Raw genomic sequence first — 27,411 nt, forward strand, 5'->3', positions numbered from 1 at the left:
ATTTGAAGTGAGTAAACAGAATATCGTACTCAATCTCCTACATAAACATAGAATTCGGCGAAAAGTCATATTTGGAGCCCGTTTGAGCCTCATTTTCTCTTAAGAATGCATTTTGGAATAGTAAATTGATGGATAATGTGTGGTTAAAAAATAATGGAAAGTTTTGAGTTTGCGTATAATATTATTTTATTGAAGAATGTGTGGTTAAAAAAAAAGAGAGAAAAATATATTTGAAAAATAATGGGAATCAAACAATGGCTTGATGTAAATCATATGTATAAGTTGGAGGGAAATCTTTCATGCTTTTCAAGAACCACCCTACAATATAGAGTAAAAAGTCAAAATAAGTTATTTTAGCCCTTATGAAAAGAAAATGAATTCTTGAACCCATCTCTCATTCATGTCAAAAAACAACAAAATCTAGTTCAATTTATCGATCACTATTTTAAAAACTAACAACCAATAAATTTCAAACCTACAGTGCCGATATCACGTTTTTCCATTGACGAACAACATTTCTATCCTCAAATTGCGCGTTTCTCCACAAATATAATATGTTTATGACATGCAATTTGTGGACATGTTGGCTAGGAAGCAAGAGGAAAACATAAAGAGAGAAGTAAAGTGAAAAGGATTGATACTTCCACTGAATTTTCTAATTATATGTCCTTTCATGAACACATATAAAGACAATATATATGAAATTAAATGATTTTGGTAGTTAATGCTGCTGGACAAATCAATAATAGAAGCATCAATTGTATAGGGATGAGGAATTTTGTTTGGGACATTCGAATTAAAAATTAAAGAATTAATAGCAAACATTATGTCAATGTCCTTCTAACTTCAAACTATTTTTTTCCCCCTTTCTTTTATAAATAAATTTATTTTAAATGCAATTCAATGTCTCCTATCTAATTAGTTCCTGTTACATTCTTAAAATTTTGAAGGGAGTAAATATGTTTCAGCATGGTTTGGGATCATTGTACGCACGGTCAGCTTGACTGTTTTTAATTAGCTAAATATTGCTTAATTTAGCTAATAACTATTCGAAATTAATTGTCTTTCCTGAATTATCCAAATTAAATTTTAAAAAATAAGCTAATATGGCAACAAGAATAGTATCAATTTAAGTTGGTAACAGAAGAAGCATGATTTTGGAAGTACTACCATCAATTCCACCTCTTGATTTTTAAAGCACCTGATTATGACTACAATAATTTACAGAAATGAAAACAGTAAAGAAATAATTTAATTATACTTTCTTGTGATTATTTTCATAAAAAGAAGAGTGGTCACAGTCAGCATTTGTTTAATTAATTATTTTAGGTCTATTAATTATGGCAAGGCTTTATAAACTTGACATTCCTTCTCCATTCACCAAACTCATCATAATTCTTTGCCTTTATATTACAGTGCAATCTTTTTCTGCAGGTTACTGTCTCCTCTTTCTTGCTGCTTGCTGCTAGGGTTTTCCCTTTTCTTCTCTAACATTTAGCAACATTCAATCGTAAAATCTTTTGTTTCCTATAAGCTGTCTGATAGCAGCATCCTTAAAAAAATCAATGTGATTTGTGAAGAAGCTCGAAACTAAATACATAAAGTTTTCTTTCTTTTTGAAAAAAGAAAACCCTTGTTCCCTCTCTGGCTCTCCCTCAAGAAAAAAAATAAAAATTGCTGGCAAAATATAGATCAATAAGGTATATAATTTGTTGGGTTCTTTGTAAAAGTTCTTAAGATCCATCTTTTTCCAATTTTCACTTGAATCTTTTTTGCAGGACGGATTAATGAAGTAAGATATATGTTGCAGTATGATCTTGACTTGGTTTTGGTTAATGTTGGATATAATATACACACTGGACTGCACCAGTAATATCGAGTCGTCAACCTTCTAAATACTCTAAGTTCTTATACGTTGATTATTTTTTTTTTGGTACTCGAGTGTTGGATTTTACTGGTAAGACACTTAATTAGGTGTGACGGAGGAAAATACGTGGTCCAGGTTTGAAATTAATGTGGAGTGGGGCAAATTCAAATAAGATTCAGGTGTTCCTATCTGCATACACAGCGAACAATTATAGAAGCACTGGCTTGAACATATTTAGGTGTATTATCAAGTTTCTATTTAATTATTGAACAAATAGAAAAAGAGTAAGTTAACTGAGTGTTATTTAGATGAATTCTATAAGTAATTTATTTATTTGTTTTTTGTATGATTTTTGAAGGGCAAGTATTTTTGCATTTGTCAACGGATATCTAGGAGGTAGTGTACAGAAAGGAGGAGGAAATATAGAAATAAATTAATCAATTAGAAATTTGATCTCTTAGGCTTAAATATTTGATATTTCAATTTGAATTTTACTACTTTGCTGGCCAATCATTTTGATTTTGAACCAAGATGATTTCCCTGTGACTTGCATACTTGTTTGATCCTACTTGTTCTCTTGTCAATCCTTGTGTATTCTTGGGTTATAGCTAGCTCACTGGATAACTGAAATAGGTGTCTTTACCTCAATCACACACCGTTCTTATATTTCTAGACATGTAGCTATCACAAAACACATATTCTGCTTTTCAAATAACGAAACTTTGTCACTTTCGATGATATTTTGAATACAATTTTTCCTAATTTTGATGAATGGTTTCGTAAAAAATAACATGGCAATTCAGTCAAGTCCACTTTATTGTTACTTAAGTATATGACGAATATTGGGAGTCCACGATAATGAACAATAAAAGATCACATTTTATTAAGATATCTTGAAAAATAATTATTTCCATCAAGCACCAGATTTTGGCCAAGAGAAAACTAATTTTCTCAACATTATTTACTCATAATTAATTTGCAGATAAATTGTACCATTTTGATTTAGTTAATTGATTCCATTTGCAGTAAATGGCTTCTTCCAGCTATTCAAACCCTCCTTGTGCTGCCTGCAAATTCTTAAGGAGAAAATGCTTGCCAAGTTGCAGTTTTGCTCCATATTTTCCTCCCGAGGAGCCAACAAAGTTTGCCAATGTACACAAAATATTTGGGGCAAGCAATGTTAGCAAATTGCTGAATGAAATCCCCCCTCATCAAAGAGAAGATGCAGTGAACTCTCTGGCATATGAAGCCGAGGCTCGATTGAAAGATCCTGTTTATGGCTGTGTTGGAGCAATATCTGTTCTTCAAAGGCAAGTCCTTCATCTTCAAAAGGAATTAGACGCTACAAATGCTGATTTGATGCTATATGCAAACAATGATGCAGCACATTCATATCAAGTTACGTCCAATTCAACGTTGTATAATGGAGAAGAGTCGAATCCCGGATTGATTCTACCATATGCTTCTCCATGGAACAATAGCTCTTCAAATGATTCCAAGAGCATGTAATTATGATATATAGCATGTTTATAATATTAATTAAATATATATAAAGACCTAGTATTAAATCTTGGGTTGGTGAAGAAGCATAATTTCATAGTGAGATTGTCATGCGCCATTATTAGGAAAAAGGTGCAAATTCATATGCTTCTTGTTTTATTAATTATGTTCAAGGAAAAACTATCTATGTACTTGTTATGAGTAGGAATGGAGTGTTGATATGTTGGGAATGTAAAATTATTGGTCCTTGACTAGGACACATGTACGAGGTTCTATGAGAAATTTTATTTTAATACGATAAAGTATGTATATGACAAATGCAATATCTGTTGAGTGAATACATAAGAAGAACCAAATCATTTGCAAAGCATATTAATGAGTTTCAAAAACCCTAAATGGATATAAACATAGGTCAAAATGACAAATTAAAACTATGTCTAAAGAACTCGGCAAATTAAATAGTTTCATTTTTAGAATCACACTACGAGATTATTCACAAAAACACTTAAAACCATCAAATCTCGTATGACTTTATCATCTTCGGACGAATGAAATTCATTATTCGATGGAGAGTGTCCACACTAATTAAAGCATCTCGTTAGGCCGAGAATGATAAGGGTATTAGTTGACGTTAAACTCAAATGCTGCTAACTGTGCTCGTACTGCACTGCTTTATTTTTCGAACGGCTCGCAAAGTGAAGATTCATCGTGGAGTCCTAAGGCCCCTACCGTCCATTTCACTTCTATTCTTTCCTTTACTTTCTCTTTGCTTGTGGGTCCATTCTCTTGATTAACTGACGAAGAAGAATCTTTATAAGCCTACCAAGTTTTGAAGCCATAAACATTCAAATTATTATGCTATTTTAGTTACTCTTTTCCACTGGTTCAGTTCTAATGTGTCTCTTGCACACGAAGTCAACATATAGGTGCTAGGCAGGGATCAATTTCAAGCACATTGCAGCCTTTGGTCGGATTATTTTTCTGGTCAAAAAGGAGAAATATTGTTATTGAAAATCTTTGACTCCTAAAATTTTCATTTCCATTAATTACTCTATTGCTTATGACTTATGACTTATGAGCCTTTAGGCATCTCCATTATCAAACTGCCATTGTTTTTCGGGAAAATTGCAGTCGAGGTGCCAAATCTTTTTATTTATTAGCAGACTTTGTCCAAACTTTTCATTTGTGCCACTGGAGGTATCAAACTTTTCAAAAGTCCGCACCCGAAGTCTAAATGGATGGAAACCGTCCATTTGACCGTTAGTTGACCAAGAAAAGTAAATTTTGACCTATTTTGACCAAATTGGAATGGATAAAATGGTAACTTGATAATTACCATATTAAATAAATTGAACAAAAAATAAAAAAATCAAGAAAAAATAAAAAAATTAAGAAAAGAAATTAAAAAAGGGTTGTCTTCTTCAACCACCCCACCCCCACCATCTTTGTCTCTAAACTAGCCACTAGCACCACCTCCTGTCACCACCACCGCCAAGAGACCAATCGCACACCAATGCCGGCAACAACTCCTTCTTACACCACAAAAAAAAAAAAAAAAAAAAAAATCGAATTCACAGCTAATCGAACTTGCAGGCCTTGATCTGTTCTTTCTCGGGATGACTTTTAACCAAAAAAAAAAAAAACATATTTGTAGAGTTCCAGAATTTATCGAATATAATTTTCTCCAAAATGGGTCCTCAATTATCATATTTTTGAACTAGAAACAAAAAATGGCCCCACAATCTATCGCTTAATTTGCCTTTTCTCCCTCTTCAGCCTTTTCTGTGTGAAAATTCAGTTCATGTCCTACCTCAATTCCTGACCTTGTGGGTCCAAATGCTTCTTAATGGTACTGTCGTTCATGCACTTGTCTGCACTTGTGTCGTATTGAATACGACAAGTGCATTTTTTGGTATTATTATTGGATGATGAGTCGACTTCCATTTTGATTAGCTGTGGATTGGTTAGGGTCATTGCAGGGTTGTAAAATTCATGGGCGATCAGTGGCAATAACTCGAATAATCTGGTCGATTTTGGAGAAATTTGTTTAGTTTTGTAATGGATTTTTGGCAATGGGTGTGAGAGGGAGTTGTTGCCAGTAGTGGTGTGCGATTGGTCTCTTGGCGGTGGTGGTGACAGCGGTGGTACTGGTGGCTGGTTTAGGGACAAAGATTGTGGGGGTGGCGTGGTTGAAGAAGACAACCCTTTTTTTAATTTCTTTTCTTAATTTTTTGATTTTTTTGTTCAGTTTATTTAATATGGTAATTATCAAGTTACCATTTTACTCATTCCAATTAGGTCAAAATAGGTCAAAATTTACTTTTCTTGGTCAACTAACAGTCAAATGGACGGTTTCTATCAATTTGGACTTTGGATGCGAATTTTGAAAGGTTTGGTACCTCCGATGGTACAAATGAAAGGTTTGGGCAAAGTCTGCTAATAAACGAAAAGTTTGGTACCTCGATTGCAATTTTCCCTTATTTTTCAAACAGTATTGGGATCTGAAGAAGATTTCTCTCCCAGAGTCCCATGTGCAAAATTATTTTATTAGAAGAATGTATTGTTTAAATGAATTTGAATAAAAGAAAAAACGAGTTTTAAAGAATTTGCAAGGCTTGAACTGCTTGTAGTTGTGGTGGCCAAGTCAATTCGTATAAAGTTTCTATATAACGGGTTATGAAAATTGTTTAAAAAAGGATAAGAAAAGAATAAAATTGATCAGGTTTTAAAGGTAAAGTGAAATGTGATGTGATTAAAATTGCACGCTTTGACTTGGTGGCTTTTGGGCTACAAATTCAGAATCAGATGTCTCTCTCAATATGGGCCCTTTAACCGTCCAGAATCCCTTTCATTAGGCTCATGTGGCCCAAGATAGGATAACCCACCTGGGTCCAAGTCTAAAGTACAATAAGAGTGAATAATATGTGAGGTAAATATTTGCAAACACAATTTTTCACTTCTTCTGCAACTTCGTTCCCAACCTTTTATTTGGACAGCTTGGTCCCCGACCTCTGATAAATTAATGGGATTTATCCAAATTGATTGTTTTCATCCATTAATCCGTTAGTCAATTTTGACCAGAATATTAAAAAATTCAAAAGGTTAAAGTTATTGTTTTCAATATTCTTGGTTAAACCATTAAAAATGAAAATTTTAGAAAACAAATAAAAAAACAAAAGAATTATTAAATTTTAGGAACCTTTTTGTAGGAAAAAAAAGGCTGGAGAGAAAATTGCAAAAGACATGAAAGATTGAGGACATTTGCTACTATTATCCCTAATTAAATTAATATTGATTGATATGACGGATGGATGGAAATACCAACTTTTGGGCCAAAGTAACCGGGATTTGTAAATGGAAAAAATTAGGTTTAATCCTATTACTAATAATTTACTTTGACAAATGAGGTCATCCATAAATAACTTGTATTGGGCTAAAGTCTCAACCACGATTTGTTCTAAAAAAATTCTAACTTCTACAATTTGCGAAAATTGCAAGTTATGATAAATTTCGTGTTCAAAAATTGTAATAGACAATGTTATACCAATATTTATACAATGAACGTGTGCGATAGGACTCCACAATTTTAATTGGTATTTCATTATTTAGGCATTCAGCCCAACACAACCCTAAAGTATAATGATCATGCCAAACGACACCCTTAGTTGAGTATAAATCGCCAATTTATTACACATTATTGTGGATGAACAAAACATGGGTGACATTGACATCAAAGCGACCAATTGTTGCATCTTTTTTCTTATTTCTACACCTGATAATTTGATCGTTGAAATCAGAATAGTTGTCCTCTTTAGGTGGTCAGTTTCCCTAACCAAGTTTTCTTTTTATAAAAAACATTTATTTCTATTAATCGAAAGATTCGATGAGATTTTAAAGTCATCATACAACATGATATCCATTGGTCCGAACATGAGGATATCTATATGCTAAACTCATATTCTAGTTGTCTTTATTGTTCGTGATTTAAAAGTGTACTTTTATTTTAAATTGAATATTCGTAATTCCGAACCGTCCAAAAAGTGCAAGTTGGGCCCGTCCATAAATCAAATTCAATTGGCCCACTAATTACATGTCCAGGTGAGTCCAATCTTATTATTGACGCCGAATGGACTGATTTGACACGTTCACGACTTCAAGCCTCTGCTTTTGTGTTCCAAATGAAAATTTATAGCTTTTATTTTTTTATTTCTCATTCTGGAGAATTTGGCCTATGTTTTTTCAACCCTAAGATGTGAGATTCTATATTAAAATTTCCCTTGTTTTCTATAACTAAATGCTTACTTTAGCTCGTCTAATACACGTACGTGAAGCCATTCAATCCCGTGAGATGATAATCAATTCAATCTTGACATTCAAAATGACAAATAGAATATTATTCGAAGTATTGTGATGTATTATAGAGCACTAGTCTATATGACAATGTAGTAACAAAAAGCCCATGTTTGATTTAGATAAAAATCAAAATTTTAGTAAATTTTGATAAAAGTTAATGGAGTGTGATTAAAAAATTGTGAGTTCCACAAATTGTATGATTATAATTAATTGATGACTTTAAATTAAATTTTAAGTCGAGCCAAACGAGCAGCTAGTGGTAAATGGCATGTACAATGGCGGAGCTAGCTCCTGGCAAGGCATGCAACTGCGTGTGTTGCTCCGCCAGAACTATTGTCGTCGTCAAGAAGCTAGCCGGCTAGGAAGAAGCTTGAAACCTGAACCTTACTAGTGGAGAAACGAGGAAGATGGAAGGAATACGAAGATTGTGGAATTTTTTTTATTCAGTTTTTTGGGCCTTTTATTTTGGGTCTAATTTTGTTAAAAATAAAAATAGTCCAAATACAATTAGTCTGCTTCAATTGGAATTCATATAAATCCACTTTACCAAAATTCCTAATCCTAGTCACAAATTGTTTGGCTATTCCAATTTGCAATTTCCAAACTGGTGACTAAGCTTTCATCTGTCCTCTCATTGTCCTATCACTGTGTGCAGCGCGTTAGCCACTGACACTCAACCTTTGCCCTGTTGCTATCATTTTTTAATTTATTATTTATGAGTTATGATTTCACAATAAAAGCCTCGTGAACGCTTTATGGTGGAATATAATTTCTTGATGCAAGATTTTTTTGATGTTTACTTCTTAAAAAAGTAGAAATTCCTCCTATTGGACAATTTGGAAATTTTGGACCCAAATTTTATATAGCTTTTGAATATAAATGAAATACATTACTAATGGGTAGAACTTAGAATTTTCAAAGGGAATTTGGCCTTCGTTTTTCCTTTTTTTTTTTTTTTTTCGAATTGGATTCAAAACTTAGCTTATTCTTAGAGTCTAGAGTCTTGGAATTATTTGTTTGGACTCTCCCTATCTATATTTTCTGTTTATTAAGAATGAACGAAAGTTGAAATCTTGTCCATTATACTTGTAATCGTTCTTGGCTAATCAAAAATATATTTTAATTTTTTATAGTAACTATTGAAAAAAAAAATGATGGTGGAAACAATTTCTAAGAATAAATTGAAAATATAGTAATATACACGATCGTGTTAATAAATGATGTCGTTATTATGACCGTTGAAGATCAAAGATCGACGGTCAATGACCGCTCTAGCTAGATCCAATTCCTAAATTCGCCACTGGGCATGCATCCACAACTCTCTATCAACCAAAGCCCAAAACTTGTATGCAAGCCAAAAAGCATGCAATTTGGATTTCATGCAAGAGCTTAAACTCTCTTATCTCACATGAACTCCAACACATTGCAACTTAGGCTCTCTTTTTTTAAAGCATCATCTTATTCTCCTCTTGCATCATCCATGATGTAGAACAAATGATTGAATGAATTGAAAAAGAATTGAATAAAAAATGAAAAAGTGTAATAGTGAGAGTGTGGCAATCGAGCTATGATTTTGGTCATTCGAGTTCGCTTAGGGCTTGAAGAATGCTTTCAAATTTTTGTGTTATTTTTATCATTTAGTTTATTTCGAATTCCTTTAAATTTTATTTTATTTAAACTAGATTTTCATCATCTTACATTAATAAAATCTTGTGAGTTTATTTCTTCATGATGTGGTGGATTTCGAAATTTGTGTTCTTAAAGTGTCATTTCAATTCCATGTTTCGCTTCGAGTCAATCCATCACAACCACTATCCCCGCCACCACACTCCACCTTGATTGTGACCGTCAACAACTACAAGAAGCATCAACCACAACCACAATACAACTACCAAGATGGCTTGAAGACTCCCAAAAGTATCAATCAACAAGCCAAGTGCTAGCAGCCATCAATCTTGTTGGGTTTTGATACCCAATAAATTCGAGCGATGATTTAAAACAGTTGTCGAATTTTTTATCAACACCAAAGTGACGGCTTGATTAGGAAACAATTAATACACCTTTGGAGGGCCTAAGTTTGAGTTGGATTGGTAACTTGGTTATTGTATGGATCTTTATTGTTAACCCATTATCTTGGCCTATTATGAGTAAATGTTGGCCCAAAACTAAACCTGATGCCTATATACGCATGGATGTGTGTTTTTTCTCTGCTTGGGTGTGTATTGTTGCAAGAGAGAGGCAGTCGAGAGTCAAGAGAGGAGTGTGAAGGCAACCAATTTTGGGGTGAATTTGAGAGATATTCAGCCATTGTTTTCTTCTTTTCTTTCTTCCATTTGTAGCTTGCAAATACCTCCACCAAGTGTCTTCTTTGTGGGGTAAAACTGAGGCAATCAAGGTGTTAAGGGTTGATTGGTGTTCGTTTGGTTGTTTTCTGAGTTCGGAATCAAAGATTTCTCGAGGGATTTTCGAGACAAATGGTATCCGAGCTCGTTTTGTTGAAAAATCTATGCTTTTTGAGTGTAAAAACTGGCTGAAAATCGATTGAAAATGGGGTGGAAAATATGCAGCAAGCTTGATAGAATTTTGGGAATTTTGAAATCAACCTGCCGGATCTATTTTGGTGTTTCTCGTTCAAACTATTGGTCGGATGGAGAAACGGACACCACTGATGGACTGTGCAGGTGGAAGTGTAGTCAGGAGAGTGGCACTTGGCTGGAGTCATCGGCGCCAGTGAAGCATGTGTGGGCGCGTCCGAAATTTTTTGGCGATGACATCAATAGGCAGACTTTTACCAAAGACGAGACGAACCCTTTAGTGTTGTCGGATTTCAGTTTTAAACAATATGATAAAAGTTGGACGATTTTACCCTTGTACATTCGGATGCCATTTTGTGTTGTCGTTGTTGCTGAATCTTAAACAAGTGAATTCACGCCTCTTGATATTTATGGGCCTTCAGACTCGATCCATTCGGTATCGTGTTCTTTGCCTTTTATTATTATAGTTAAAACTATTGTGTAGGGATAATAATTTATTTTTCGAGTTAAAAATCATCGTGTGGGCTGACATTAGGTTCGGGGTTACCATAAAGGGATAACCATTGCCTTTTGCTAGACTTAGGAATTACTTGTTAATTATTTGTCTTAAATTCTTTGTGAATTTGTTGCACATTCTTTCTACACTATTAGAATTGCTTAAGACCTTAGGAAAGTTTTTTTTGACTATTCTATGTGAATTATGTCTATTCTTTACTTGTAGTCATTATTTGGTATTGATGGTATATGTCAGTCTAAAGCAAATGCAAAAAGTCAGATGCATTTTAACTGTGGTAAATTTTGGATACGGTGAAATAGATTGTCCTAGTAATGATAATAAAAGGAAAGATAAGGATAGAGGTAAGGCGAATGTTGTCATTGGGTTCAGTGATTACCTGTGTGAGGTCTATTAAGAGTAAACTTAGTTGCTGCATGTGCATCTGTGTGGAATCCTTTCTGTATGTGTGTTCACTTAATTTTATTGCGATGTTGATATGTTACACTTGTAATATGTTTGATGTGTGTAATTGCATGAATTAGAGTGATCTTATTACTTTGTGTAATGTGTTTGCATGCATAATGGGTTAAGATATGTAGCATATTCGTTCTGCTCTGTGAGTGATGTGAGAGTGTGTGGTAGTGAGAAGAAAGAGACAGCTGTTTTCTCCTTTATCTTTGTAAGCCTGTATAGTTTGTGAGATTATGTGGCGTAGCCATAAGTGGGTTATCTTCTTCCTCTTTATAAGCCTCCTTTGTGAGTGTAGTAAAGTAACCAACTTTATGAATGTCATCTTCATTATTTCCTTTGTCGATTTTTTGAGCATTGGTGATAAAGTAACCTTGTGGTGCAGTGGTCAATTTTTTAAATTGAGCCCTAACCTGTATCGTCATCGAAAGGTATTGATTTGCCATAGTGGGTTTGTGATGCACTAATAGTGAGTATGCCTTTTGGTATGGTGGAGTGTGGATGCCTAGGGATACATTGGTGGTTTGTACCGAGATGTAGAGTGTAACATTTAGATCACGAGTGGAGATATGATTAAATGCTGGAATCATTTATCTGTGAAAAGACCCTGTACAGGTGACGTGTGAGAGATACATTTCTATAACTTCTGTTAAGTGAAGACCCATTATCCACATAGGTCAGGAGAAGTGATGTAGTAATAGAGGATTATCTCGAGGATTTAGAATTTATTGTGACTTACCAGTTAGAGATGGGTTGAGTGATCAGTCTAGTGAGCATGGTGGACAATAAGAGAATATATGTGTTCTCGAGATGTGAGCAACACGGAATGAGACATGATAAGTGTGGTGAGATCTCTTCGTGGATTATTTATACATTTGTTGCATATGTGTTGATTGGTTGTTGATTAACTTAGCGTTAATCTGTGGTTCTGTGTGAATGTGGATTTTTTTAAAAGATCTGTGTATTGTCCTATATAATATCTTCATTATATGATTATTTGCTCTTAACTATTCACTATAAATATTTGCTTCTATTTGGGTGTTCTTGACCTTGGCCCTAGTAAGTACATAGAGTAGATATAATATGTGATTCAGGTTGGAAACGCGAGGCAATGTCTGTGATTCCAATTTTATTGGTTATTTTGATTTTGCAAGTATTAACTTTGTGTTTTGATTATTTGCAAATTAATTGGGTATCAAAGTGGAGATTTATTAGGTTTTGATACCTAACAAATTCGAGAGATGATTTAAAATAGTTGTCGAATTTTTAATCAACGCCAAAGTGACGGCTTGACTCGGAAACAATTAATCCACCTTTGGAGGGCCTAAGTTTGAGTTGGGTTGGTAGCTTGGTTAATGTATGGATTTGGTTATTGTTAGCCCATTATTTTGGCCTACTATGAGTAAGGGTTGGTCCAAAACTAAACATAATGTCTATATACACAGTCTTGTGTTTATTCTTTGTTTGGGTGTGTATTGTTGCAAGAGAGTGGCAACCAGATTTGGGGTGAATTTGCGAGAGATTCAACCATTGTTTTCTTCTCCTCTTTCCTCCATTTGCAGCTTGCAAATACCACCACCAAGTGTCTCATTTGTGGGGTAAAACAGAGGCAACCAAGGGGCAAGGGTTGTTGGGTCGAGTCGGTTGATTGGTGTTCGTTTGGTTGTTTTTTGAGTCCGAAATCAAAGATTTCTCAAGGAATTTTTGCGACAAACCTCCACCCATTGGTTGAACCATTGGCCTCGACGGACTTACACTAGTTGGCATCCTAATTGGCCTCGCCATTGCAACTCCACTATATCACTTTCACCCCAGTTCTGGTGCTGGCTGCCATTCTTGTCGGCGGCACTGTCGGCTGATTTTCTTACCTCTGGAGCTTTCAGCTAGACAGGACTTTCATCCCTTTATAGACTTACTAGTTCCGTCGGGCAATCTGGCCATAACGTGAATTCAGTAGCTCCCTTTGTATGTTGTCGTTTCAAGTAACAGTCATTTATGGACTTACGAGCTAATAATGTACTTAGAAGTCAGTGGACTAATACACCGCCTGAATCTAGTAGTGGACCAAAGAACAACCAACTAAACCGACCAAAACAGAACCAAAACTGGCTGGTTTTTAATTCTAGAAACTAGAATCATTTGTTAATCTGGTTAATAGATTTATCAAAAGGCCACCGCTATATGGCCAAGGCCATGCCACGGACGCCACATGGCACCCCTATTGGTGCGGGTATGCAGCTTTGGTTTGCAATGATCGAGGGTTGAAGGGTATTTTGTGAGAATTAAAATTATATTTTTTATAAATTTTGATAGAAATTTTTGAAATGTGTAGACGAAAAGTTGTGAAATTTATGAAAGTTGTGATAAATATTGATTATTTGACTTTGACTCAAACAGGAGCTTATTGTTGCGATATAAGTACAATTAATAAAAGTTTGTCTTAATAATTTGAAAATTTTGATTTTGAATTGTTTATTTGGTGGATATTCTTAGCCAATTTTTAGACAAATTCTTACCATTGTACAATGTGCATGTCAATGAGCTAGCCATTATTTTGAGTTTTGATGTGTGTATAGGAGGGGTTTTGTTCCAGAACACACACTGGGCGTGGGGGGGTGGGGTGAATTCATGAGGTAGATCCCACGTGAGGGACTCATCTGCTGTACGTGTTTCGACCCCTCCTGTATTCCATTATTCTTAACTAAATTTAGTGAAACTACCAATTTGCCCCTTCAGAATGAAATTCATTCCTCTTTAAGTAATGACAATTCGATAAAATGCACCTTGTGCAGCAAAAAATTACGGCACGTTGGGATCCGACCGACAATTTCTAATGGGCAAAAAACATTTTAAAATCTGGCCACAACCTCTACCAAACAAGAGCTAAAAATTCGAAATTTTGATTTTGCAATTTAAACAAACCACAATCATTCCAAATGGAGTCAATGGTTCCATGGTAAGACAATCATTGATTCTCGATTCAATTCGATTCGATTCTTTTTGAAACTAGCTCCATTGTTCAGTTTAGTTCTACTCTCTTCAAAATAGAAATTGAACTGAACTACACCCAAACCCACATGTAGTGCGACCCATGAACCACCGCAAATATAAATCTCATGTATCAATTGCATGTAACTAACGATCCGCATTTGCAAACTTGTATACTTGCATCATAATCTTCGTCTCTGGATTTTGTTTATAAACAACACTATCCTGGCGATGCAGGAATACACCATTACAGCTGGATATATAGAATACGAAATTAATAGAAGAGCTTCTACAGGCATACAAGTCTAACCATATTATGGTGTGACAACAGGGAAAGGGCAATCAAGCATATATACTCTTAAAGCATAGTAAAGATTTAAAACGGAAGGAACAAACAATGATATAAAAAACGGATTCAAGCAACAAAAAAATAGGAAAATGAAAACACAGTTACAAGAAAATCTCAAATATTGGGCAATTGTCTCCTTCCAGCAAACTCATTCACAAACTAATAGTGGCAGAAGGAACTTGTTACCGACCAAACCAACCTCGTGGACCCTGGCCATCTCCCTCGTTCATCAACTTGTCCAACACTATATTCAAGTCGACTGATTGTCCACGCTCTGTCAACTTTCGGACAGTTTCCCTTGCTTGTTCTCTTGAAAATCCCATACTTGTCACTTTGTCAACCACGTCGTCAACAGGAACCCTGTTTCCACCACCCGTAGAACTGGACCCACTACCAACTCCAGAGGCTGTAGGCAGCGCCTGAGGTAATATTTGAGCAGTAGGCAGTTGTGGATAACCACTTGCAACACCCTGGCCTAACATAGAAGAAGAATGATGCTGCGGTTTCACAGGGGAGCCACTGCCATAACGTGAAGGTGAGCCACTATAATACGGTTCTACCGGACTGGATGACAGATCATAAGAACCAGAATATACTGAATTTGGTCTGCTGGATGGAGGCTCGTACATGTTGGGTGGAGGTCCGTAAAACTGTTGTGAAGGAGTAGCTCCACTGGAGGGATGAGAGAGAGGTGGCCCAGGTGGGCGAATGGTTGGTAGGTAAGTAGGTGGCTGTATATAAGGTGTTTCTTCAGGATGACGACCCAATGGCATCTGAGGTTGAGAGATATTGACAGGGGGAATTGTTGAGTGTGGTTGAGGAGGAGATTGTTGAGAGTACTGTTGTTGAGGAGGAGGGGCTTGTTGAGAATAGTGTTGCTGAGGAGGTGACAGATATTGTTGCTGTAGTGGTGGTGATGGAGGGGCGATCTGCTGTGGCTGCACTGGAGGTGTTTGGTACTGCTGGCTTGGATTTTCTGGAGTTTGGCCAGGTGGGGGGAAGTAAGGCTCGCTCTGAGGGACAGAAGGAACTTGGTTTTGAGAATACTGGTTCGGAAGCTGAACATGAGGTGGTAGATTCTGCTGAGGCGGGAGTGGAGGAGGAGCATTAGGTAAAGATAAGGTTGGAGGTGGCTGTGTAAGAGGAACTGCAGAAAGCTGCTGGTGAGATTGATGCTGATGAGCAGATGCTCCTGGCTGGGTAGAATCAGTGTGTGCAGTGTTGGGGTTTTCAACTTGCTGTTCAACCTTGGAAACTTGCAGCCTAGCAATCTGCAGTTGAGCTTCAACTATTTCTTGTTTCTCCTTTATAAACTGAACACAATTTTGCACCTGCAGGCAATTTTTTTTTAACCAGAAGAAGGAATGATTTAAATAACAGCTTGGACATGTTATAAGCATAGAATTTAACCTTGTGCACACATAATTATAATAAATTTCTTACCTCTTCATAGAAATAAATGCCGAACTGAATCTTAGATAGTTTAATCACAATTCAGTCTCATGCATAAATAGCAATGCCCACACTGCATTATCGTATTAACAGCATCAAGGGAAGGCTATAGGATCAACCCTGAGATCTTGATGCCGTCAATCCTACATCGCCTCAATGTCAAAATCACACTATTCAACCAAAGATAGAGTACCTCACATACTCATTTCTTAAGTTACAAAACGAGTTAGATATAGCACAATATTTTTATTCTCTCCAGAAAATGTTGAATAATTTCTTAATGCATAAATAGCAATGCCCACACTGCATTATCGTATTAACAGCATCAAGGGAAGGCTATAGGATCAACCCTGAGATCTTGATGCCGTCAATCCTACATCGCCTCAATGTCAAAATCACACTATTCAACCAAAGATAGAGTACCTCACATACTCATTTCTTAAGTTACAAAACGAGTTAGATATAGCACAATATTTTTATTCTCTCCAGAAAATGTTGAATAATTTCTTATGGGCAAGACCTGATAAGTAGAGGTATAATTAGTAAAAAAAAATTAATAATTCTTAGGGTCAGTTTGGCTTATCCTTATTTGTCTTTCAGTTCAGGTCTCAACGGTATTAAGATCAGACTAATAAGTTGGTCTATATTTAGTGTTTCAAAATAACACCTGAAATGCACGTAAATTATTTTATATTTTTTATGTTACCGAAACAATAACAAAAAATTTAAGGAAGTCCTCGAAATTGACTTTTATAAAACACTTTCTTACTTCAGACTGATTTCAAGAGTGTATTCTTCTCTGAAAGAACCATATTCTGTAAGACAGGTTTTTTCTAAACCAAGTTCAACTTATTCAGCCCCCATTCGAGCCCTATTAAATTTATAATACATTTTTCTCCCTTCTTTTTAACCACAAATTCTCCAATATAATAATATTACACATAAACCAAAAATTTTTCTTTCTTTTTCAACCACACATTTTCCAAATAAACACTATTCCAAAAATTATAACATCAAAAAATGGGGGCTCACACTGTTCTGACACCTACTAAAACCGGTCGTCGCATTCCCCAAACCCTACCTAAAAGAGATGGTTCTAGTGAGGATTATAAAACTAGGGGAAGGGCCAATTCAAGTAGCAAAGCCTTTTCAAATATGTCCCTCTGTATATTTACGTAGTTTTAAATGAGAAATCATTAAGAATTCAACTGCAAGTACATTCTCTACGAGTTTTGCATTACATGTTCTGTTGCGCTTTATTGAACATTCATGACTGTAAAATGCGATCAAAGAGGTTCTTTTTTTTTTTCCTCGGGCATTTAGTAACAAACGTATAATCATAACAAGAAAAGGGAGGTGGAACATGAGAGTTGAAGATATGGAAAGATGGTAAAGAATAATCTCCATGATATTTTTTCAATTGTGTGGGATTATTTTCTTTAATAGTTGATTGCATTATTATCACATAATCTTTCCTTTTAGAGTTAAATCATTCTGTCTAGAGTTATTCATAGCCCTATACAGAATAGGGTCTTCTACTTTGTAATAGAAACACAAAGTTATTATATACAACTTATAATATTTTAACATGGTATCAGAGTCAATTTAATTTCATTTTGGGTTAACCTTGCAGGCTTCTGTTCTTTGGCGAGCAGTCCAGTCAAATTTTCTTGTTTTGGTTAGATATCATTGCCTAGCTAAATTCTTTTTTCTTTTTTATTTATTAAGTCCATATTTTATCTAGCCAAATCTTCTTTTGTTCTTGATTTAATCTAAATTTGTACTTCAGATTAATTCAACGATGTTAGCTATCCTTTTTGTTTCCTTCTTGGAGAGAGTTGATTTTTGAGGAAATCAATAATTAGTTTTGGAACATTATAAAGAGCCTGTTTAAGCTCCATTTTTTATTTTTTTTGATGAAAATGCATTTTGGAATAGTATTCTGATGAAAAATGTGATGTTAAAAAATAATGAAAGTTTTAAATTTACGCGTAATATTATTTTATTAAAGAATGTGTGGTTGAAAATAAGAGAGAGAAAAATGTATCTTGGATAAAATGGGGATCAAACAAGGTCCAAATTTGTTGATTTATAATTATTTTGAAAAAAATTACGTTATTTCTTTATCGAATTTATTTCCATTACATCAGTTGTTTTAGCCTTCTCGTAAAAAAAAAAAAAAAAAATTTCTTTCTTTCCTTTAACCTTCTATGGACATGTATGATTAAAATTTATTTTTTCTATTGATTATATTTCATTTATATTTTTTTCTCTCTCTTATTATTTATCTCTATTTTTTATGAAAAAATTAAATTGGATTCTTATAGCTTTTTTTCCCTTTTTTAATTCATTTTTGTGTGAAAAATATATATTTTTTTATTAAAGTATAAAATTTTATATGAAAAGGGGGAGGAAAATGGGACTTGTGGGAACTAAAACCTCGTATGTAAAAATTTCACACCAGATCCACGTGAATTCTATTTGAAATGAAAGTTTTTAAAAATCTTTCGAATTCCACAAAAGTCTATAAAAATTTTAAAATGAAAATACATAGAAGTCTCAAAAAACTTCCACTAATTCCATACAAATCTATAAAAGATCTAGGAATTCACAAAAGTTATCACTTAAAAAAAATCCATCAAAATCTTCAAAAGTTTCAATTGAATACACCCTCCTAAGTTTCAGTTCAAGAAACTTAAAATGGTTACCGTGTCATAAGATTGTAAAAACAATAGAAATGCCATTTCAGGGAAAAGATTGCAAACTGCAGATTAAGGTGACGATACAAAACATTCATCTTCTAACTCTTTTTCAATCTAAAATAAACAGGTCAAGAAAAGATTAGAAGGTACCTCTCCAAGTATATTCTCCAGCTGTCTTAATTTTCCATCCGTGCTCCCATGATTATTTCCAACAGACACCTTCAGATCATCCACAGAGTTTTCAAGGTTGCAGGTCCTTGTCTCCAACTGCGATAGTCGTGCACTGACACCATCCATTGCATGCATCAAATTATCAGCATACTTCTTCATTGCTCTATCAATCTCAGAAACCAAGGACGCATTGATGACATTGTGATCCTTCTCTATAATGTCTTTGGCAGGTTCAATGGGGCCAAGAGGACTATAGTTCTGAACAAACAGAAAAATGGCAATAAGAACATCGTCAAAATATAGTACATAAAACAACTCAGATAGCAATTGACAATTTAACTTCCCAATCCCATCACAAGACTAGATTCACTTCACTAAATCTCCATCAGACATAAGATAAAATGAAATGCTGGGCAGATAGAATACAATGGAACACCGAAGTATTATATTCCCTAAACATCATGGCAGCTAAGGATCTAATAAGCATTAGTAACAGAAGATTCCCTTTTAAGAAACTCTCCCAAAATGCATTAATTAAATATGAATAATCCTGTGAAAAAAATAAATAAAAATTCTTGAGCAACTATTTGTCCATATATAATCTCAAGAAACTCAAAACAAGAAATATTATTTCCAGTTCAGTCAATTCTAAACCCAATGGCAATCGTGACAGGGAACAAAAATTCTACATGAAACTACGAAATGTAAATGGTCAATTCATTTTACTAATAACTACTAGTTCACTGTTATCACATACCTAATAAGAACAAAACAGTATGACTTAATGTCTTTACATCCACAAAACAAACCCTAAGCAATCCACCCCATGAGTATAGATAAATAATTATCATATGCACGTGTATCTACACACACACACACACACATAAAGAAAGGGAGAATTTAGAGACAATACTCTGACGGAAGAGGAGTTAGTTTTAGAATCCAAAGAATTCCATGTCCTGATCGGCGCATCGTCATTTCCGGAATCAAAATTCAAAGACCAAGGCCGTGGCGACGATGTTGATCCACCGGTGGGTCGTATCGACTGGAAATCGTAATTCGGAACAATATCATCTTTTCTCCGATTATGATCCTCCGATGGGCGGTTTATAAAATCGATGAAATCTTCGTTACTGTTGTTATTGTTGGTCTGAGGATTGGATAGATCCATGATCTGCTTGTCCATAAACTGCGACGTCGTATTATTATTCATCTGAGCACACTCTAAACTATAATTGCAGAGGGGAGACTGAAATTGGGGCTTGAAATTCTTGGTTTTGGATAGTTCTGATAAGAGGATTTTTGCTTAATTTATGAGAAATTACCAGAAAAAATGACGTGAAGAAGAAGTAGCAGTAGAAGACAGGCAAGAGTCCAAGTCTTTTCGTTACTTCTCGCGTTTTTATTGAACAATTGGTGGTCGAGTAAAAACTGGAGAGAATCAGTACCGCATGGGAGTTTGCGTTAAATTGCTAATGCCTTATTAGTTGCTTGGGCCTATCAATATATTGGCCCACATACTTGACCCAATTCGGAAACCGGATCCATATTTCATACACCTTCGATTGAGAGGTTCACTATCATAAGTGGAATATCACAAGAAATTGAGGAAAAAAAGGACATTAGTCAGCAAAAATAAGCACTATAGTACAAGAATTACACAATTATTTGGAATTTTTTTTCTATTTATCAAAAGAAAATTTAAAAAAATGAAGATTCCACTTTATGGTTGTGACTTATGAGTTCAATAATATATTTTTAAACTATTTTTTTATGCACTTCGTCTCAATGCAATGAGTTATATATTTGAACCCATAAAAACTCAAGCACAAAAATGTGTAACACTTGATTCTAGACACTTGCCTACTACTATTATTATTTATCGAGATTCCATTGCTCACAATGCAAACTTTCCTCTGTCATTAGAAATTAAGAACCTTATATACGCCTAAAATCCTCATGTAGTACTTGTAAGTATATAAAGGTTTGCAGAATAAAAAATAAAGGGGGCTGGAGAGTTATTACACAGCTTGAATTGACTTGAAGATTACGTAAAGAATGTAAAATATATGGGGATGAATATGGATGAAAACGAATTGATACTTTTTTGTCATGCTATACTCTTTTTATCATCACACAATGGAATCAATGGATGAAGACATTTGGTGTGTGTACCTCACACAATAAAGAGAGACGTGCCACCTTTTGTTGTCCCCTTTTCTCTTGAAAAGAAGAAGAAGAAGAATGTGTATGTTTCTTTGGCATATCGAATCTTAAAATTCTATCTTAGAAGATGAATTTTGTAAGGAGTAGTTTTAGAAATTAACGTTAATGTTAGATGGCGGTTCATTTAAGAACATGAATCTCGAAGTTCAACTGCTCATTGAGATTTCGACAAATTGAACTGTTCCTTTAATTTGTTGACTTTTTGATATTTGAATCATGCATGGGCGGAGCCATGTGAGGACGAGTGCAGCTGCTCGCACTGAATTTTTAGGCCCAAAACCTTTTTTTTTTTTTTTTTAAGCAATATCCCATGATTTTGCTTGATTTTAGGTATATGTTGATTTGGACTTCACTTGTCAAAATATGAAAATTTGCAAGGAACACGTTTAATTATAAACTATGTCATTGTTATTTATTTATTTATTATTATTTTTATAGTTTTATCATCATTAAATTTATGACCAAAATTCAATGTTCGACGTGTGTTAAATTATGCCCACACTGAACAAATTTCCTGGCTCCGCCCCTGGAATCATGTCATCTTTGTTAAAACAAATAATTCAAACCTTTACACGTAATTAAATAATACAAGGATTGAAGTGTGAGCTTGAATGAGATATCAAGATTTGGAGTTTCATCTTAAAATGTAAACTTTATTAAGAGGAATAGTTCAAATTCTTATTAGTTGATCTATATTTTGGTATTTAATCGATGTGAGATTTCATTCATTAATATTTCACCGCAAGATTGTGACTCGTTTGAGCAGTCCAATCTTGAAACACATGTGTTCGTCTTTTGAATTCTAATTGAATTGAATTGCTCATTAGGGTTTAATGGACTCTAATACCTTGTTAAAGTCTAGATTTCCATTTTAAGAGGTTAATCTTATTAAGAGAAGTAGCTTAAATTCTTATGAGTTGGTCTATATTTTGATATTTAACTGATGTGAGATTTTATTTCTTAAGAGACAAGTGGGAGAATGTTAAGAATACTTATTTTTATTTCAATACTTTTAATTTGAAATACATTTCTTGCTTCGAAGAGAGAATGGAAATCATCAAATTAAACATGGGGATAAAGCCGCTGATATCTTAGGCAAACCCCATAATAATCAAAACAAGTAGTCAATAACAGAAATCCCAGAAGAATTTGGCCATGGTACTTGAATGATAACCATGTACTCTTCGTATCCAAAAGCCACACCTTGCCCATTGATTCTGCAAGCTACCGGCTTCTCTGAAGCATAAACCCTCATTTCTCCCGTCCCTTTGATACCAACTCGAACTTTATCATCATCATCATCAAACTCCAATGACTGAATGGCTCCACCAGTATTGAGCATGTTAACTAGACCAATAGGAGCAAATTGGATGGATTTGTTAGCCAAAACCGCTACTGGAGAGACTGTTATGAGCTCGAAATTGAAGGGCTCGAGTGAAATTTCTATGGCGCTTGATGATTTTGCTAGTATCAGCCTCTTTTCGCTGAACAGGTAGGCTGAAAATAATTGAACTCCCTCAACTGGAATTGGGTTTGTGCCATGTTTCCACTCGATGTCATTGGGGCTGGCAGTGGAGGAGACGACGCGAGAATACTGGGAGGCGCACTGGTTCCGCCTTGTTTCCCTGCACCATCCTCCTCCTTGACAGTTAAATGCACCCACAACTCCAGTGTACTGATTCAAACAGGAAAGAAATAAAACCCTCTGGTTTAGGACTTTCGCCCAACATTTGCAAGGAATAAACCTATTCGAAAAAATCTTACCTTGTTCAGGTTCCAAATTTTGAGCATGGTCTTCCCATCATGGAGGGGATCTTCAAAGAGACAATCCCGAGTTGGAAGGGCATAGTAGTCGCAGCGCAAGAGGGAGCCATTAGGCAGAACCAGGCTCTTGAGCAACTCAAAATTGTGCTTACCAACTGAGTCACTTACATATATGGGTCCACCGGAGATTGCACGGGAGGCCGCGTGAAACTCGGCACAGGGATGGGTAGATTGGAACATGTCCCAATCAGGGTGGATAAAATTGCCCATCCACAAGCTGTTGTAGGCACAGTGAACCATGTGGCACCCTTGAAGCCAGAATGTGCCATTGGCATCTCCAGATGGATCAGTGCACCAAAAGTCGTCACCTGTTGAGAATAAGAAACGCCATTTTTATTTTTATTTTTGTCAACATTCTCTTTTAATAAAATTTTCATAATTTTTTGTAACTCTTTAACCGTACATTTTCTGAAATAATCATTTTTCACAAAATCAGTTCTAACAAAATCAACTTCAAACAAGGGCTAAATTTTTGGGTGCTACTTTTGATAAGTCCAATTTTTAAATATTGAGTTTCCTAAATGAGCTAGAAGTATAATTAATTTTGAAAATTAAATAATTTCCAGACGAACTTTTGATCAATCTATGTTCACCAAAACACAATTATTTGTTCAATATAAAATGAACTTTTGCTTAAAACTAACTAAAATCTAATTAACTCAGAAAGCTCAAGAAGATAAGACATTAATATGGTTATGCACACAGTTGTAGACCAACATTTATTTCATTACAAGTCTATAGATGAACTTGTCTACACGTATTTTTTTTTTTAAGACATCATAAGAATAAAATAGGAAATATTGTTGGGTGAATAATCCATTTAGCATACTATTTAGGCAATCCAAAAGGTAGCATAATGCGCCACGTACACGTACCCTAAACAATAAATCATATTCAAGTTTTCTACAAGTGTGTGTATTTTATAAATCAATCAAATTATTCATAAAATATATTTCTTTACGTCTTTTCTTTCTCAATCTTAATTTTATTTACATTAAGCATGTCTAAATTAATATATATTTAGCATTAAGTAGTAACAATAGTGAATAAATTTGAAAAACTTACCAACACGGCCAAGAGATATGGCATCAGTTCCAAGGAACATAAAGTCGTTGCAATGTTCCATGCTAGCAATCACACCATTGCCTTTGAAGTGGTTCCTAACCGAAGATGACAAGGCTTTGTAGTAAGCCTTGGCCAGGTCGACTCTGCCACCATAGTCCTCGCACAACATTTCCATTAGCTATGTATATATAAACACACAAATGATTAGAAAAATGGAGAAAATTATGATAAAGAAGCTTGTGAAAATTAATAGTGTAGAACTTACGTGAATGACGTCCACTTTGACTCCGTCAATTCCGACGGATTCGAGATGGGCGTGTAGACCTTCATACATACGATCGGCAATTTCGGGTGGGACCAATCCAACGCCGTTGTTGACAATCTTATCGACGGCCAAATCTTCCATGGTCGTCTCTAATCCCGGTGTCAACTTGGGTTTAATCACCTCTGCCTCGGGCAAACCCGGACAACCAGGTCGAATCCCGCCCCAGTACCCACACAGAGCATGCCACACGTACACATAGTCCACAGTATTAAAGGTGTCCTTGAGGTCCCTTATAAAGGCCCCCATGCCCTTTCCCTTATTTGGACTCTCGTAGTCTCTGAACTTGTAATTTTCTTCAAATTTTATCAGCCTGCATGGCATTTGCTCACCGGCCGATGTTCGGTTGATGCCCTCGGAGGTGATTGGATCCTCGTCGTGGCAAATGGACTGCCAACCGTCGTCGATCAACACCAGCCCCGGTGGGCAGCCGCCGTCGACCAGCCCCTTGACGCCCTCCCAGATGCCCCGAGGCTGAACAGTCAAGTAAAAAGCATCCCAAGTGCACCACCCAAATTTGTCTACAATACCTGGTGGAGTCTTTTCCTCAAGGAGCCTGAAAGTTCCAAGGTGAGCCCGAGCTACCTTCATGGCTTCTTTTACCAAACTGAACGGATCATCACCGACGTGCATGTAGAGCACACTCTGGAATGAAGCTCCGGTGACTTTCCTCGACCCGCTTTCGACGCAGATATCGATGTAGTCGTCTTTTCCAGGCTGGAGTGAAGCCCGAAAAGGCCCTTCCAGGAGTGGAAGTAGCAAAACATAGGGCCTGCCAGTGGAAGATTTGTCAAGAATGACAATTTGTGTTTCCCTTTCAAGGTCCCTTCCATTCGTTCCAATCCAGTGAGTAGTCCACCAGACCTTGAACCTAAAAATGGACATGAATTTGATATCTCTGAGCTTTCCAATTGGGATAACATGGTGGCTTTCGGGCTCCTTGACGTCGAACCCGACAAAGCAGCCAGGGGAGGTTGACACGGGCTTTTTGACGGTGGTGTACGGAGATGGTGTGGCCGTGATATTCGCTGGAACTTCAGAGAGGAAAACGTGATCATTGACCATGAATTTATCTTCATCTAATGTGATTGATGAATTATCAAATCCATCAGAAAGAACAGTAGCATCCGCACCACCTTTGCTCAAACTGGGAGCCATTGAAAAGAAACTCAAAGAACAGTTACAAGAATGCAAAGAGGAATTCAAGGAAACTGTGAGATATTGATGAAGAAAAATGAAACCCAAATGCTGGCTTATATAGATAAACAGAGGGCTGTAGAAATAGGAATCTTGAATCTGCAAAAGATTAATACGAGAAAAAAAATTTCGAGGAAAAATTAATATTTTCCTGTCGTAAGTTGTAAATGAATAAATTCTTTTATTACACTTGGAATTCAGGCAAAAAAAACTCGTCCCGTCCCAAATGTGACAAAAAAATTTGCCCATGAAGAAAAAATAAAGATTAAAAATAATTTTATTTCTAGACAATTCATATGTTAAAAACTCATTTTGAATTTGTATTTTATTCTCTAATAATAATATAACTCGAAATTTTGAAAATGTAAAAAAAATTTAGAAAAATTAAACGGAGCAAAAAGTTGCCCCACCCCTACCTCGCCATGCCTTAGACTGGGCTGGACGGGACGCGGACCTGCTATAGAGATAGGCCACCTCGACCCCTGTCAACAGGGCTGTTATTTGGATACCGCGGGCTAAAAGGCTCAAAGGAAGGTAAGATTGGTGTGGGGGGGGGGGGGGGTTAACCAGTGGGACAATACAATATTAATTTTTGGAAATTTGTATTAATTAAGATTATTCAATATGTCGTTTTCCTCGGGAAGATTTCTTAATTCTCATGAGGGAGCATGTGTGAGTTTTATGATATTTGAAGATTATGTGCTTGCTTATCATGTAATAGCATAGAGGCTACAATTAAATCTTGACCAATTGATGAAAGTGTGCTGGCTTCACCAAATTTTTTATTTCTTTTTTTGATGCAATCAAATTTGTTCTACAACCCCTTTTAGGTTGTTTTCATCAACAATTTTATGAAGAAATATATATATTTTTAATTAATTTCCCAAAAGATATCTCCCCCAATTATTTTTATTTCTACAAAAGTATATTTTCCTTTTACAAACTTGAATGACATATTGGATATGAGATTAAACATAGTTGCACACGATTAAGTAAAAGAGACGTATTAAATGGAGATAGGATTATAAACATTAATTTGTTAAAGTCCGTTAATCGCTAAACAATAATATCAAGGAAAAAGACATTAAACTAAGGGTAAATACTTCGAATCTACTCTTGATTAATGGTCTCTTCAAATTTGTTAGGGCTAACTATAGAAAGGTGCGGTGCATCATTTGTTGCTGTCCGACTCTCCAGTCAAAGCGATGCATGATAATGGGAGAACAAATTGTGTTTGTGTTTTTACAAATTGATATAAAAATGATGATGTATTTATACTATTATAAATTAAGTGTATTATCTATTTGTTCACTTAACGACTAACGTGTGTGGGATAGAATTTATGGGAATCCTCTTCCACCCACTTACACAGACGTCCATGAATAGGATATTTTTCCTTAATTGTTTAGTTGAAAATGAATAATCAGATTATATTTTTCTATATATCGTTAATTCAACCATTAGGTCTCACGCGTACTTGTCTACATTGTTAAGGAAAATTAAAGGTTATGTTGCATTTTCCACAGGGAAATGTCACAATGGAACATTTGAATGACATGAATAGAGGGTATCATAGGTCACTATAACGGTCCCAATAAATAATCATTCGTGTCATCAAAACGGTATTCTACAATTCCAACTAGAGAAGATTTTCTTTATATAAAGCAAACTTTTTGCAATTATTCTTCCCTCTTCTTCTCAGAATCTCTTTTATAAGTCTGCTGCAAGGAATATGTAGGTATCTCTAAGTTTTCATTTTAAAGTATTTTTACAAATATTATTCCTAGTTGTGAACTGATTTTCTGGACATAAAAAATAATTAGAAATTTATCGTGGTGTAGTATTTAATACTTTTAAAAAACGGATACATTTAATTTTAAAAATACTTTTCAAAAAG

General features: G+C 35.3%; 3 protein-coding genes across 3 annotated transcripts; 1 reads left to right on the plus strand and 2 right to left on the minus strand.

Moving 5' to 3' along the window:
* Positions 1-1,398: 1,398 nt before the first annotated feature.
* Positions 1,399-3,630, plus strand: LOC111367067 (LOB domain-containing protein 25). The gene is made up of 2 exons (XM_022987765.1): positions 1,399-1,700; positions 2,894-3,630. Exon 2 carries the CDS (start codon positions 2,897-2,899, stop codon positions 3,374-3,376), a length of 480 nt encoding a protein of 159 aa, XP_022843533.1. The 5' UTR covers positions 1,399-1,700; positions 2,894-2,896; the 3' UTR covers positions 3,377-3,630.
* A 10,909-nt stretch (positions 3,631-14,539) lies between these two features.
* Positions 14,540-20,343, minus strand: LOC111367069 (pollen-specific leucine-rich repeat extensin-like protein 1). The gene is made up of 3 exons (XM_022987768.1): positions 19,794-20,343; positions 18,860-19,138; positions 14,540-15,886 (listed from the first exon to the last, which is right to left on the minus strand). The coding sequence occupies exons 1-3, from the start codon at positions 20,091-20,093 to the stop codon at positions 14,738-14,740; spliced, it is 1,728 nt and encodes a 575-aa protein (XP_022843536.1). The 5' UTR covers positions 20,094-20,343; the 3' UTR covers positions 14,540-14,737.
* A 1,740-nt stretch (positions 20,344-22,083) lies between these two features.
* On the minus strand, positions 22,084-25,475 carry LOC111367068 (galactinol--sucrose galactosyltransferase-like). The gene is made up of 4 exons (XM_022987767.1): positions 24,261-25,475; positions 23,996-24,173; positions 22,871-23,238; positions 22,084-22,781 (listed from the first exon to the last, which is right to left on the minus strand). Exons 1-4 carry the CDS (start codon positions 25,473-25,475, stop codon positions 22,218-22,220), a joined length of 2,325 nt encoding a protein of 774 aa, XP_022843535.1. The 3' UTR covers positions 22,084-22,217.
* Between the last annotated feature and the right edge of the window lie 1,936 nt (positions 25,476-27,411).

Source organism: Olea europaea, chromosome 18 (assembly GCF_002742605.1).
Source record: "Olea europaea var. sylvestris chromosome 18, O_europaea_v1, whole genome shotgun sequence".
Classification (NCBI taxonomy): domain Eukaryota; kingdom Viridiplantae; phylum Streptophyta; class Magnoliopsida; order Lamiales; family Oleaceae; genus Olea; species Olea europaea.

Coding starts and splice junctions, on each gene's coding strand:
- LOC111367069 (XM_022987768.1), bottom strand. CDS start 20,093: ATGAATAATAATACGACGTCGCAGTTTATGGACAAGCAGATCATGGAT. Junction 19,139..19,793: donor CTAACTCCTCTTCCGTCAGA/GTATTGTCTCTA, acceptor CTGTTTGTTCAG/AACTATAGTCCTCTTGGCCC. Junction 15,887..18,859: donor TGGAGAATATACTTGGAGAG/GTACCTTCTAAT, acceptor AATTGCCTGCAG/GTGCAAAATTGTGTTCAGTT.
- LOC111367068 (XM_022987767.1), bottom strand. CDS start 25,475: ATGGCTCCCAGTTTGAGCAAAGGTGGTGCGGATGCTACTGTTCTTTCT. Junction 23,239..23,995: donor CATATCTCTTGGCCGTGTTG/GTAAGTTTTTCA, acceptor TATTCTCAACAG/GTGACGACTTTTGGTGCACT. Junction 22,782..22,870: donor AAATTTGGAACCTGAACAAG/GTAAGATTTTTT, acceptor TGTTTGAATCAG/TACACTGGAGTTGTGGGTGC.
- LOC111367067 (XM_022987765.1), top strand. CDS start 2,897: ATGGCTTCTTCCAGCTATTCAAACCCTCCTTGTGCTGCCTGCAAATTC.